Source organism: Manis javanica, chromosome 4 (genome assembly GCF_040802235.1).
Source record: "Manis javanica isolate MJ-LG chromosome 4, MJ_LKY, whole genome shotgun sequence".
NCBI lineage: Eukaryota > Metazoa > Chordata > Mammalia > Pholidota > Manidae > Manis > Manis javanica.
The window spans coordinates 166,992,185-167,005,822 of NC_133159.1; the positions used below are offsets into that span (position 1 = coordinate 166,992,185).

General features: G+C 37.6%; 1 protein-coding gene across 6 annotated transcripts in view; it reads left to right on the forward strand.

Moving 5' to 3' along the window:
- The first annotated feature begins 32 nt into the window (after nucleotides 1-32).
- The window catches only part of CDC27 (cell division cycle 27), an 84,019-nt gene continuing 70,413 nt past the window's right edge, over nucleotides 33-13,638 (forward strand). For 3 of the 6 annotated variants that reach the window (XM_036997296.2, XM_036997294.2, XM_036997295.2), the window contains exon 1: nucleotides 35-224. In XM_036997296.2, coding sequence (XP_036853191.1) covers nucleotides 198-224 — 27 coding nt within the window. In that variant the 5' untranslated portion in view covers nucleotides 35-197. Of the gene's footprint in view, nucleotides 225-13,638 lie in introns of all 6 variants that reach the window. The other 3 variants (XM_036997297.2, XM_036997298.2, XM_036997299.2) reach the window with 2 other exon arrangements.

Below are 13,638 nucleotides of genomic sequence, written 5' to 3' on the forward strand. Positions count from 1 at the left end.
GCTTTTCCGTCTGGCTCCCGCGCAGATCTCTCCCCTTCGGGTATTTCCGTGTCCCGCTCGTAGGTACTCGGCAATCGCTCGGCCTCCCCATCCCCCGGTAACGGTCGCTGGTGAGTTTAAATGAGCCGGGGCAGGCAGGGCCGGATCCGCTACGGGGGGGCCTGAGGCACTGCAGAAAGTGGGCCTGAGTCTCAAGGATGACGGTGCTGCAGGAACCCGTCCAGGTAATGATAACCGCCCTCTCTTGAGTCTTGGCTCGCAGCCGCGGTCGGGAAGCAGCGTATGGCCACTCCGCGGCCTGCTGCGGCCTAGGCCCGGCTGCTTCTATCGCCTCCCCTTGTGCCGGCTCCTGCCTATCTTCCCGTCAGTTCGGGGACCTTGCCCGCAACCTAAGCCCTGTTATCTCTGGTCCTACTGTACTTCTTCCTCTAGTGTGAGTGGGGTTCGGCCATAATGCCTCCTCTCCCCCCGAGCCAACGTCCGGCGAGCCCCTCCTGTCAGTCTAGGGGCCTGGCCGGGGCCCGGGTGAGAGGTGAGGGGGGACCGAAAACTCGCCTCAGGTGCTCTCTTGACTAAGGGATGATTGGGAAGCACGTTTCATCGGAGCTTGTACTATCTTCAGATCCGTAGGGCAAGTTTGCGGCAGGGGAGGGGGGTGGTTTTGTTTTTGTTTTATGTGAAATGGAGGGAGAGTGGGATCGGAATTTTTAATACTAATTTATAGTTTGGCAGCAGACTTTGTAGCCTTCGTTGCTTTTCTCGCTCAGTAAATTAACTACAGGACAATGATCTGAGAGAACTCCAAGGCCCAGTGCTGAGGTGCAAGCACCTATACCAAGAGGAAGGGGTGGAAACGGCAAATCTGTTTTTTTTTTCATAACCTGTGATGGGCATCAGGAGTGTTTTATTGTGCATGTTTGTAAGGTGTTCATGAAATGAAGGACAAATAATGGTTTTTCCATCCATTTCACTGCTCTTACCACACACCAAGGTGTGCTTTGACGCACAGTGCTCTGTTAGCATGGAAGAAACCCTATTGGATTTTAAGTGTGTGATGCAGTACCAAGTCATTTTTCCACCTGCCATCTGAAGAAACTGTATCTTTTGTTCTTTGGTTTTGGACCAGGTCTGGGAGACTTTCAACCCACCACTTGACCTTTGACTTGATTAGAATACTTGACCTCTACCAACTGCTGTCATTTGGTCATGGACTTTGTTTTGAAGTTATAAAGCAAATTTATTTTAGAAATTCCTTCATATTCCCCTTAATGGGCCTGTGATATCAAATGGAAGTACACTATCCTTCATATTTCCTTAATTTTTCTTCACTGGTTGAAATACCAATCCCTCCTAGTTGGCTTCTTCTCCAGCTCTTTATCTATAGCTGAAGTTAGTGTCTGAATTCTATAATGTGGTATTCTGTCTTAGGAAATTTACCAGTTGTAAATTGTGTCAGTGCTTCCAAAGCAATTTCTTGCCATTCAGAATCTTCTTACTAGTAAAGAGTCCCTTTCAAAGTTTTTTTTTTTTTTTTGAGGCCAAACATGAAATTAGAAGTTGCTATGTGTACCTTAAATGAATAAGCAGATCACTCAAGTTGTTTAATTTCTGTTTCATATTCTTGTAATTTTGTCTTGATAGTTAATGATACATTTGCCTTTTCTGGCACCAAAAGGCTCCTAAAATGGTAAGCTAATTTCATTGCTAGCCTATAACCACTACTTAATAATAATTTCAACTTGTATAAAAATAGAAAAAAGAAGAAAATACATAAGTAGTCAATTCCTAGATAGTGTCCATCAGGTTTCCTCTTTTTCCTTAAAGTGCTCTTAGCAATAATACACTTAGGTATTTTTAAGGCTTATGAGTCAAATTTGTTGTCCCCCAGCCCCACACACTATCTTTGTCCATTAGACTTGGAGACAGTGGTAAGAAATTTTAGGCTATGGCTAGGGGTTAGAATTTGGGTTGTAACTTAGAGTATAAGAACAAGTCATTCAAGAAGTGATCTGTGAGAGGAACAAGCAACATTGGCTAAAATTATAAAAATCAGCTGATCAGGGAAAATGCTGAAAATGGGAAAGAATAAGGAAGAAAATAAGATGATTGAATGTATTTGTAAAGGAATGAGAGTTAAGTTGAAAAGTTTCTTTCTGGGGTGCCTCAGAGTTCATGGAATTACTAGGCATAGGAAGCAGTTGAGAGAAAAGATAAGCAAATGTTTTCTGCTTTTTTTGTTTCTTTAAAGGTTTAACGTGGAATACCCAGTCTCATAGACCATGTAAGCCTTCATAGAAGCTCCTCCTCCAAATTATCTCTCATAGAGCAATGTTACTTTATATTTGAGTCTTTACAAAAATCTCCTATTAAGAGACAGAAATTTTGTCAGTTGCTTTATTTTTAATACACCTGTTTGGGGAAGACACACTAGCCTAAATGACTTGAATCAGTGCTAATTTGGATGTTTATAAAATTCACCTGATGAAATTGATTTAAAGAAAGAAAACAAAGATGTTTTAATAGATTTATCAAGTATTCCTGGGGGTAGGACTTCACAGTTAAGTGTTGGATGAAGTTGTACTAGCCTTGTAAAAATCACCTTAATAAGCAGTATAGTAAGTGGGTACTATACACATAATACCATTTTAGAGCTCATTAGATAGTGAAGAATACTTTTGGCTTGAGATAAGATGTGCAGGGACACCATTTAACATGACTTCAAAGGGTACCATATTTCAAATAACTTAGAATCAGAGGTGGTGTATTCAGGAAAATTGTGTTAGATGACAGAAAAAACACAAACAAAACAATGGCTTTATTGACGTCAAAGAGGTATGTGAATAGTTCCAGTAAAATTGTTCTAGTCAGTGTAAGTTGAAAAAAATGAAATTTCTTAATCTATTTTATGATTAAAAAAATATGTAAAATATGTATGTTTAAATTGCTAAGTCAATAGGCATTTGACTATTTGATCTTTATTCAAAAAAATTTATTCAATTTAGCTAAAACACATTTGTTCATGAAATTTTCTTTTGAAAAATAGATTATATTTTCCTATTTTATATTTAGCTACAATATAGTATCTTGAAGATAAGTGCTATGTAGTACCTGACCTGAGAGAGTAAGTTTTGAAGAGTGGGAGTGAAGAAGGATGTCATTACAAATACATATTAATTGAATTCTTTTATGGACTAATGTCCTGATAATAGTCCCTTTTGTCCTTTTGTGCTTATGGTCTGTATAGAAAGAATTAGACAAGTAATCACAAATTAATAATTACAAATTGTGATAAGGACTGTAAATAGGGTGTTAGGACAGACTTAAAAGGAGGGACTTAACCTATGCCCAAGAGTCAGGTTTGTAGTTGGACCACCAAAGGAGGTAGTAGGAAACAACAAAAAAGTCCTTTTTGAGCAAATAGCATTGAAGCTAAATCTGTAATTTAAGAGCATTACAGGCAGAGACAACAGCATGTGCAGTCCCTAAGACATAGCAGAACTTGGCATTGAAAGAAGTGAAAGAAGGTCAGTGTGGCTGGAGTTGCATAATAATGGAAGACTGTTAGAAGAAATTCAGTTTTTATACTAAGTTGTAGTGGGGAATCACTGCAGGATTTCAGCAGAGGGTTGACATGATATCATGTAGATGTTAAGATCTCTCTGACTATTGTGAAAATGTAATGTGGTCAAGAATATCTGCCTAGATTTCATTTTGGTGGTACCATTTAATTAATGAATCCTTTGAAGGGGGAACAGATTTGAAGTAGGACAATTAGGAATTGTTTTGAACAAATTGAATTGGAGATATTTGTAAAACCAACACATTGGAGATACAACCTGTAATCTTCTTGGAGGGGTCCAGGCTTGTTGGGATGATAAGAATGCTAAACAAGAACAGTTGGATAATGTTACAAGATAGTATGTATTTGATTTCAAAGATAATACTAAATTCAGGAAAGAGAAAGGTCCTTGCAGACCAGAAAAATGGGAAAGGTTTCTTTAAGTAGAACTTAAAGCTTTAGAAGATTGGAAGAGTTTAAACTGGTAGAGAAGAGAAAGAACATTCTTGGCGTGGAATGGCATAAGCAAGAGCCCAAAGTTGAGAATGGTGTTTAGGAGGAAGAGAACAGTAAAGTAGTTACAGCTTTGGCTAGAATGGAATTTGAGAGGAAGAGATAAGATTTTGCTAACCAAGTAGAATCAGGTTATAGGGGACTAAAAATCCAAGCTGAGGAGTTTGATATAATATATTGGTAATAGATAGCCATTATAGGTATTAGAACAGAAGAATTATGTAATGAAAGCACTGCTTTGGGAATATTAACCTGGTTCTTTTGGGAAGGAGGGACAAGATAAGAGGGAAACATACGGCTAGTAGAATAATCCAGTTACATAGGGATATACACCAGGGCTTCTCATTTTTAGCACTGTTGATGTTTGGAGCAAGCTAATTCTTTGTTCTGAGGGTGCTGTCCTGTTTATCAGTGTTTTGCAGCATCCCTGGCCTCTATTCACTAGATGTCCCCTTTATTTGTGACAAATAAACCGACGCTCCCTGTCTGGACATTGCTGAATGTCCCTTGAGGGGGAGCAAAGTCACCCAGATTGAGAACCACTGATGTCGACCTAACCTAAATTAGAGTTCTAGTAATTAAATTGCAAGGTATAATAGGGAAATTCCTCAGTGATTTTTTTTTCTCTTTCTTATCTGACGCTCTTATTATCTATTTTTTTCATGGTCTAGAAAAAGGCAGCTATTTTCTTTTCTGACGAAACAAAATTTTGTGGTCACATTGAAATCTGAGTTGTACAACTTGCAGAGGTTTGTTTATATTTTAAACAATCATTTTCAAGAGCAAGCAAGGAAGGAAATTAGTCGCTTAATTTTTATGCTGTTTTGTCTTTTAAAGTAATGAAACTAGGACTAACCCATTAACTTAATACAATATCTCTTTTAAACTTTTGCTTATGAAGCTATGTTTGCCTTTATAACTTTAGCAGCATTTCATCCATCTGGCTTTAATTTGTAGAATTCCTGAGGTGATGCACTGAGTGATACTCTTTTAGGGACAGGTCCAATACCAGCAGTTGAGCAGAAGTAGGTGAATGACCGGGGGCTCATCTTAGCCCGCTCATCATCAGCTCCCAATTTGTGTGCCTTAGAGACTAGTCCGTTCTCTACCCCATTCTCCCAAGAGAGACAGACATCACACAAGAACTTAGAGGTACTTGAGCAGAGTGGTGATGGAGCTGTATGTGGGATTCTCTCTGTGATAAGTTTCACTTCTTCAAGAGTATAAGTTGGCTGCATTCACAATCCCTTTCTGACCCTCTTAAAAACTGGTGATAAAGGGATAATGTTACTCTGAACAAAACTTGATTTTTAAATAAAAAATGGATAGAACTCTTGAATATGATACTTTTTTTCCTTTTAACTTTAAAAAGACAAAAGAAAATTCAAAGTTCTAGGACTTTATGTCCCTAGAACATGTATCAAATTACCTGGTGATCAATAGTTCTAATGTAACTAGTGAATCATTGAGTCTTTTGTGACTTATAAATTACAAAGTAAAGAGTTGTGGCTGATATGCTGGGAAATGTTACATAAAAGAAACCTAAGTTACATTTATTGAATTTTTTAAGTGCCTAATGTGTGCCAGCAGTATGCTAGGAGCCCTTATATGTATCATTTCATTTAATCCTCACAAATCAAAGAAATAGAGCTCTGTTATTCAGATGAGGAAATTGAGGCTGAGAAAAGTTAAACAGTTCCCCCAAAGTCTCATTGCTGGAAGTGCAGACACACAAGTTTGAACACAGATCTCCAAAAATCAAATCCTGGGTATTATTATTTATTTTCACCACGTTCTTTGATTATTATTCCTTTCACCACATTCTTTGATTTATAGCAAAATTAAACAAGTAGGTTCCTAGGAAACCCCCATATTTTATAAAGGAGTAATTAGGTGATAATTATTTACATTATGAAGTAATTCTTCTATGTGCATGGAATTTCTTTCAATAGAGATTTCCAGAAACCCTTAACTATTGGATATACAAGAATACATAGAACCTTAATGCTTAGACTGACAAATAAGATGCTAACAATGGGTGGACTTTCAGAAATCAGAAATCATTTGTTTATTCTTTCAACATACATTAGTTAAGTACCTGCTTTAAAAAGTACATAATAGATGGTGGAAATACAATAATGAGCAAAACCAGATGTAATCCCTACCTTTCTCAAGTTTGTATTATAGTGAGGAAGACATTACTCAAATCTCCTAAATAAGTAAAATTACAACACTGAGAAGTATTCGAAAGGAAAGGTGCTTGGTGTTGTTAGAGGCTTAATAAGGATGCCTAATGTCATCTGGGGGTCCCAAAAAAGCTTTCTCTGAGAAAAAAGTCCAAAGAATGACTAGCATTTGTACAATTTGGAGGAAAAGAGGACTATGCCAGGTAAAGTACAATGTGTATTTAAAGGATCTGTAGTAGGACAGTAATATGGCAGGTTTGAGATGCCGAAAGAAAGTCATACTAACTCAGCATAGGAGAACATGATACAGTATGAGGTGGAGAGGTTACCATGGACTGTACCACACTGCCTATTTTGGTGGCTTTGGTTTTTATCATTAAGGACAATGAGAAGCCACTGAAGAATTTTAAGTAAAGGGGTAATATGATGAGACATGATTTCTGAAAACCTTACAGGGAGAGAATGGATCAATCCCTCTAAGATGAGATGCTATTAAAGCAATCCAGGGAAGAAATGGTCGCCTTTAAAAAGAGAATGTTTAGTAAATGCAAATTAAAACCACAGTGAGATATCACCTTACACCAGTTAGGATGGCCAACATCCAAAAGACAAACAACAACAAATGCTGGTGAGGATGTGGAGAAAGGGGAACCCTCCTACACTGCTTGTGGGAATGTAAACTAGTTCAACCATTGTAGAAAGCAATATGGAGGTTCCTCAAAAAACTCAAAATAGAAATACCATTTTACCCAGGAATTCCACTCCTAGGAATTTACCCTAAGAATGCAGGAGCCCAGTTTCAAAAAGACATATGCACCCCTATGTTTATCACAGCACTATTCACAATAGCCAAGAAATGGAAGCAACCTAAGTGTCCATCAGTAGATGAATGGATAAAGAAGATGTGGTACATATACACAATGGAATATTATTCAGCCATAAGAAGAAGAAAACAAATCCTACCATTTGCAACAACATGGATGGAGCTGGAGAGTATTATGCTCAGTGAAATAAGTCAGGCAGAGAAAGGAAAGGCCCAGATGATTTCACTCATCTGTGGAGTATAACAACAAAGCAAAAACTGAAGGAACAAAACAGCAGCAGACTCACAGAACCCAAGAATGGACTAGCAGTTACCAAAGGGCAAGGGGTTGGGAAGGGTGGGTGGGAAGGGAGGGATAAGGGGATTAAGGGGCATTATGGTTAGCACACATAATATAGGGAGGGCAGGGGGGGCAAGGGGAAGGCAGTATAGCGCAGAGAAGACAAGTAGTGACTCTATAGCATCTTAGTACACTGATGGACAGTGACTGCAACAGGGTGTGGGGGGGACTTGATAATATGGGTGAAGGCAATGACCATATTGTTGCTCATGTGAAACCTGAGCATAAGATCGTATATCAATGATACCTTAATTTTAAAAAAAAGTAAATGTTTATTGAGTTTCTTCCTTTCATTATTACTGCAGTTGACTAATTTAAAGAGGTAGCATTTTGAAAGATACTTGCGCATATGGTTCCAGAACCCTAAGTCATATGTGTTCTGGTAGAATATGAGAGGTCCAGATAAGTTCTTGTCGGGTTTAGAATTCATCCAAGCATTATGCCAAACTTATCTCAGAGATGAGTGTTTTTATCTTTATTTCACGGATAATTAAAACTAGAGGTCAGAGAAATGACTTGGTCATCTTCGTTAGTGTCAGAAGGACCCTCTTTATCTGACCTGGATTGGGATGTGGAGTTAATAAGCATTCAAGAAATAATTGTTGAGTCAGTTGTTTTCTGAGTGACTTTTCTGAAGTCATTATGCAGCCCAAATGTTGAAATTCTCTTAGGAATATGCTCATAGTTTATCTCTTTGCTGTGAGGTAGTATAGAGGAGATGTAGGCTAGATGGCAGTGTTTCTGTAGCATATTTTAACACCTGCTCTTATATTCATTCCTTGCCAACACCACATAGTTTTGTTCTAAGGCTCAGCTTCCCAGAAAACAAAAATCAGAGTGACTATGACAGTGACCAAAAAGGTGCTTACGAAATTAATGCCTGACTTTATTCACGATTTCTTACTGTCGCTAAAGACCTAAAATTCCAAAATGTTAAGGCTTTGTAAAGCCCACCTAAAGAATTTGATTTTCTCAGATTGGGTTTTGTTACTTTTTACTGACATCAGGATCATACGTTAAAGCAGATGCTCAATAAATGCTTACTGAATGAATGAATGATGTGTTTCAAAAGTGATAGGCATATTGAGTAAGATGGTAAGGCAAAGAATCTGAGTAGTATTGAGGGAAGTATATGACATGATCTAGGCTGCTATTAACCAGAAAAATCTGGATATCTTCCAGGTATTTATAGATCACACTACTGAGAGATTTTTTTGCCCAAAAACCTGAGCAGTTTCAACCTCGCTGTCAGACTGACCCCCATGTCTCCTTACCAGATTCTTGCTTACTTTGCTCTTTCATGTTTATTGTGTCAACGAAGAAATAACTAGGTGTTATTTTGTGTTGTCTGTATTGTCAACATTAGTGTTTCCTTTTATTCATATTAATAAAAGTTAATTTGGTAGGAATGTCGTAACTTGTGTTTTACCTTCAGGTTGGGTTTCTATAAGTTTGTAGGTTAGTAAATGGAAAATGGATTGATTTCCAAAACAAATACTCATTCAGCATTTATTGAGCACTTACTATGTTTAAAGGCAGTTAACTAAGATAACTAGGTAAGTAGCTAAGTAAAATAACCAGGGAATTATAGGGAAAAATAGAATCTGGTTTTGATCCTCAAGAATTCACAACTTAATTAACCAAATAATATAACCAAATCTAATAAACACCCTGAAAAAAAAGTATAAACCAAATTGTCTAGAACCTCAGAGGATAGAGTAATTACTTTTGTATTGGATAGATCAGTGAAGGGTTCATAAAAAGCAGAGCAACATGCAAGCTGAATTTTAAAGAAAGGATAACTAAAATTTCAGAAGATAGAAGTTAAAGACAAAGAATAGCAGCCCCTCCTTCCTAATTACAACCTTTAAATAGAATTCGTGCCCCATATCGAATTTACCGAGTATCATAATTCCTCCAGGTGGTAAAGATACCTCGAGACAAGTGCTGGACATAGAAGCCACAGGGCATAAATCTGCAAAGAAGTAAAAAGCTAACCTTTTCAAACAATATGGCTTCTCTCTCACTTACCAACTTTACATTTCCCTGTATGGCCCCGGAAGATGACTGGTTAGCCAGAGACGGGTAAGATTCCTCAAGGGAGGAACAACCTAAGACAGGCACAGTCACAGGGGGGCCATCAGGTGAGAAATTGGGTATCAACAGAGGTGAGGCTCAGAACATCAACCCCCCTGTTTTGAGAGAAATCTTCTGCATCCGTGGATGTTTTGCTGCCCTTGTCTAGCTTGGATTAATACTTAGTCCACAGGCACACACCTGATCATCTACATTTGCCCTCTTACAGCACTGAACTATGTTTTCTACTTTTATCTTGCATCTACCTACCACTTCAGCATTTTATTAAAAATAAAAATAATAATAATAATAAAGGGAGAAATGTGGGATCCACATATAAATCAAGTATAAAAATCAAACGAATATTCATATTTGACCTGATTGTTTATAGTTCATAATGCGTGATCAAAACCGAAAGTTTCTGTGATGAATGCCCTTGTACTGTTCACCATGTAAGAATTTATTCACTATGTAAGAATTTGTTCACCATGTAAGAACTTGTTCGTTATGCTTCAGAAGATTGGAGACTGATGAGAATTAGGTTTGAGATGGATTAATGATTGTACATTGAGCATTGCCCCCCTATACAGAATTTTATTGTTGTTAACAACCATTTGATCAATAAATATGAGAGATGCCCTCTCAAAAAAAAAAAAAAAAAAAAGAATAGCAGCCCCAACAGATGCAGACTCTGAAGTATGAAAATACAGGGATATTTAGGGACCAATGGAGGCTTTTTCTGGCTCAAGACCATAGGCAGCTTTGATGAGATATGAAAACAGCTGAGAAGGGGAGATTAAAGCCAGATGGTATTTGAATGGTTTACTAAGGAGTTTGTGCTTTATTCTATAGATACTTATTTTGTAAACTTTGTGGGGCTATTCAAGAGGAGCCTAGAAAGTTTTGATCAAGGAGGAAGATATGATGATGGCAGCAGCTAAAATGTACTGACTAAATTACTAGTTATATGCTCGGAAACCGTTATGTACTTTACTGGAATCTTATGTTTTAAGTGAGAGACTAAGACTTGAGACAGTAAGTTACTTGCTGAAGACCCAGAAGTAGTAAGTCATGGAATGAGAATTTGAAGCCAAGTCCCTCACTATCATCTTCTGTTTAGCAGTGATGATATTTGTTTAAGGAAAGTAATTCTGGGACGGGATGGATTACAGTAAGCTTGCAGGCAGGAAGACCACTTAGGAGACAGTAAGAGTTTTAAAAGAATGAAAATTTTATTATGGACTGGGACTAGGAAAGAGGGAATAGATTCTAGGTACCTTTCTTTAGGTTCAGTTCTGTAAAGGATGGTTAGATTCAGTAGCCAGTCCATTAAAACCGTTTAAATCCATAATGTACCCAAATTGAGTTACCAATATGTTTATTATTTCATGTATACTTTCCCGACATCTGTGACCTTGTATGGTAAAACACATTTTGAGTTTCAAACAAAGAACACTTTCCAGTCCTGGCAGCACTAGTGCTCAAGGCACTAGGACTGTGGTAGTCCCTAATACACGAAAGAGGAAGTGCCCTTCTAGGTCAGTAACTTGTCTTTTCCCCTTTCTTCTAAGTATCAAAATTTATTCCCACAAATATTTGTTGAACATCCATTATGTATCAGAGTAATACTATCTCCCATCAGCTAGACCAATAATTCTTAATGAACTAGGATATCTGTGAACCCCTAACACTGTACACAGGTTTTCTGTATATATGTGCCTGTGCTTTTTCCTGGGGAGGAGGTACATAGTTTTGATAAGTTTTTTAGAAGACTATGTTATAAAGAAAGGAAGAACTACATATCTAGAAAAGTAGAAGATGCGTTCTGAACTCTGCTTACTGATATAAAGGTTTAAAAGTAAAGGTACCTGAACTCAACCCCAGCTTCCAGGAATTTGATTTGGTGAATCTGAGGTATAGAGCACCATCAAGCAAAGGTTGATAGCCACTGAGCTAAACAGGAGTGACACTGAAAGGTACTGCATGAGAACAGAAACTGGTTGTTAATTACTGGGTCACTGTACTCCTAGAGTCTAGAAAGTGCCTGGCACATAGTAAGCACTCAGTAAGTATTTATTGGATGAATGAGTACTAGAGCCCTCCAGTTCAGAAAGGCTAGGCAAGACACACCCGCCCCATTGCTTTTCATTTATAAGTCATGCTGAAATCAGTAAAAAACAAAACAGAACAAAAACAATCCTTCACATAATAGTAGTGTCTACCTTTGTAGTCTAAATAGTGAAGTGTGCTGCTGCTCTCCGCATGGGCAGATGCTGTCAGAAGCAAAGCCAAGGACTGGTTAGACCCTTAGTTAATGGTATGGGGAGGAGTTATCCACAACAATATGTTACATGTTATTGGGGGTTTTGGTTGTTTCAGCACAGCTTGCTTTTTTATTTAGGAGGTTCTAATTAGGGAAGAATCATATAATGCTCTAACAGTCCGCTTAAAAAAAGTGGTATTTTGTGGCTTTCTCTTTTCCCTTCACATCTTCTTTATTCCCAGTAATATGGAGGACCCTCCTATTACTAATGAGTCTTTTTAGTGTGGTATGAAATTTCAGTATTCAAAGTATTCTTTTCTATGATACTGAGAGACACTGTGGGATTAATTTATATGGAGGTATTCTAGCAACAAGCATATATGGCAGCTGGCAGAGAACTGAAGTCCTGGCAAAATTACAGTTATATGAACACTTGTCTTCTGGAGATTATAAATAGGGCATTTGGACAAATTAGGCTTTTTGGCAAACAAATATTATGGAGTCTATAAGCATCTGAAAATTCTAGGGTTTCTCTTATTTAAAGCAGACAGATCACATTTTTATGCACATTGGTGGAATCATCTTACAGGATATGACAGCTACTTCTGAAAATATTTTGGAAAAGTCAAATGGTAGTTGGTATTGAATTTCAGACCAAAGGGACAGTTCTTTGGAGCCCAACTAATTTAGGTGGGTCATGAAAGGAGATGGTATTCGGGTTCTTTACATTGATATGAGATGTTTTAATAGGCATAAGAAATGGGTTTGGTCCAAGAAGGAACATGAAGACCTACAAACAAGAGGCCTTAAAACTTGAGTAATTCAAGACTTTCTTTTAAAGCAAGGAACATATCCTAAAGGATTAGAAATTTATCATAACATCTTGAATTAACATTGTGTGAGACAACGTCTTTGGCTTTGGGGATTCCTCTGAGCAGAGAAGTGTTTAGTTAGAATAAATCTTCTTTAGATCAGAACTTTCAAACTTTAATATATATATATATATATATAAATCACCTGGGGATCTTGTTAAAAATGCAGATTCTGATTCAGTAAGTCTAGGGTGGGGTCTGAGATTCCACACTTTGAGAAAGCTCCCAGGGGATGCCAGCATTGCTGTTCCAGGGACCACTCTGAGTAGCAAAGTTTTAGGTAGTTCTTGAAGTAGCTGGAAATGACTGGGTTAAGAACACTAACATTGGAGAAAAATGCTGCCTGTGTTAGTATATTTAATTAAAAATAAGTTTAAATTCGTACCTTCTTCCTTTCCCTTGTATATGGATGGGAATGGTCAGATCAGACATCTCTGAGACTTTATAAAATTTAGACTGTAAACAATAAGGTTAAACCAGAGATTCCAAACAAAGTTAATTTACCAGTTTCTTTCTTGAGGAAATAGAAAAGTATACCCTTGGGCTAAGTATGTCACCAGCTACTTTTGGGATATTTAATTTAAAAAATTAATCATATTCATCACAGTGTTACTGAACATTTGTTTTATTCATTCAAATGTTTTGAGTTTTTACTATATCGAAGTATACTAATCACTTAAAGTGTAATCTAGGTTTACTATTATAATTAGCTAATGATCTTCATTAGGTAATCAGATCTTACTGGTTTTATCCTAACAATTATTAAATCATTCAACAAATTATGAGCTAGTGTACATGTTAAAATAAAAAACAAGGGGGGCAGAGCCAGGATGGCGGCGTGAGTAGAGCAGCGGAACTCTCCTCCCAAAACCACATAGAATTATGAAAATATAACAAAGACAACCCTTCCTAAAATAGAGACCAGAGGACACAGGACAACATCCAGGCCACACCCACACCTGTGAGAACCCAGCGCCTCGCGAAGGGGGAGAGGAAGGCCACAAAC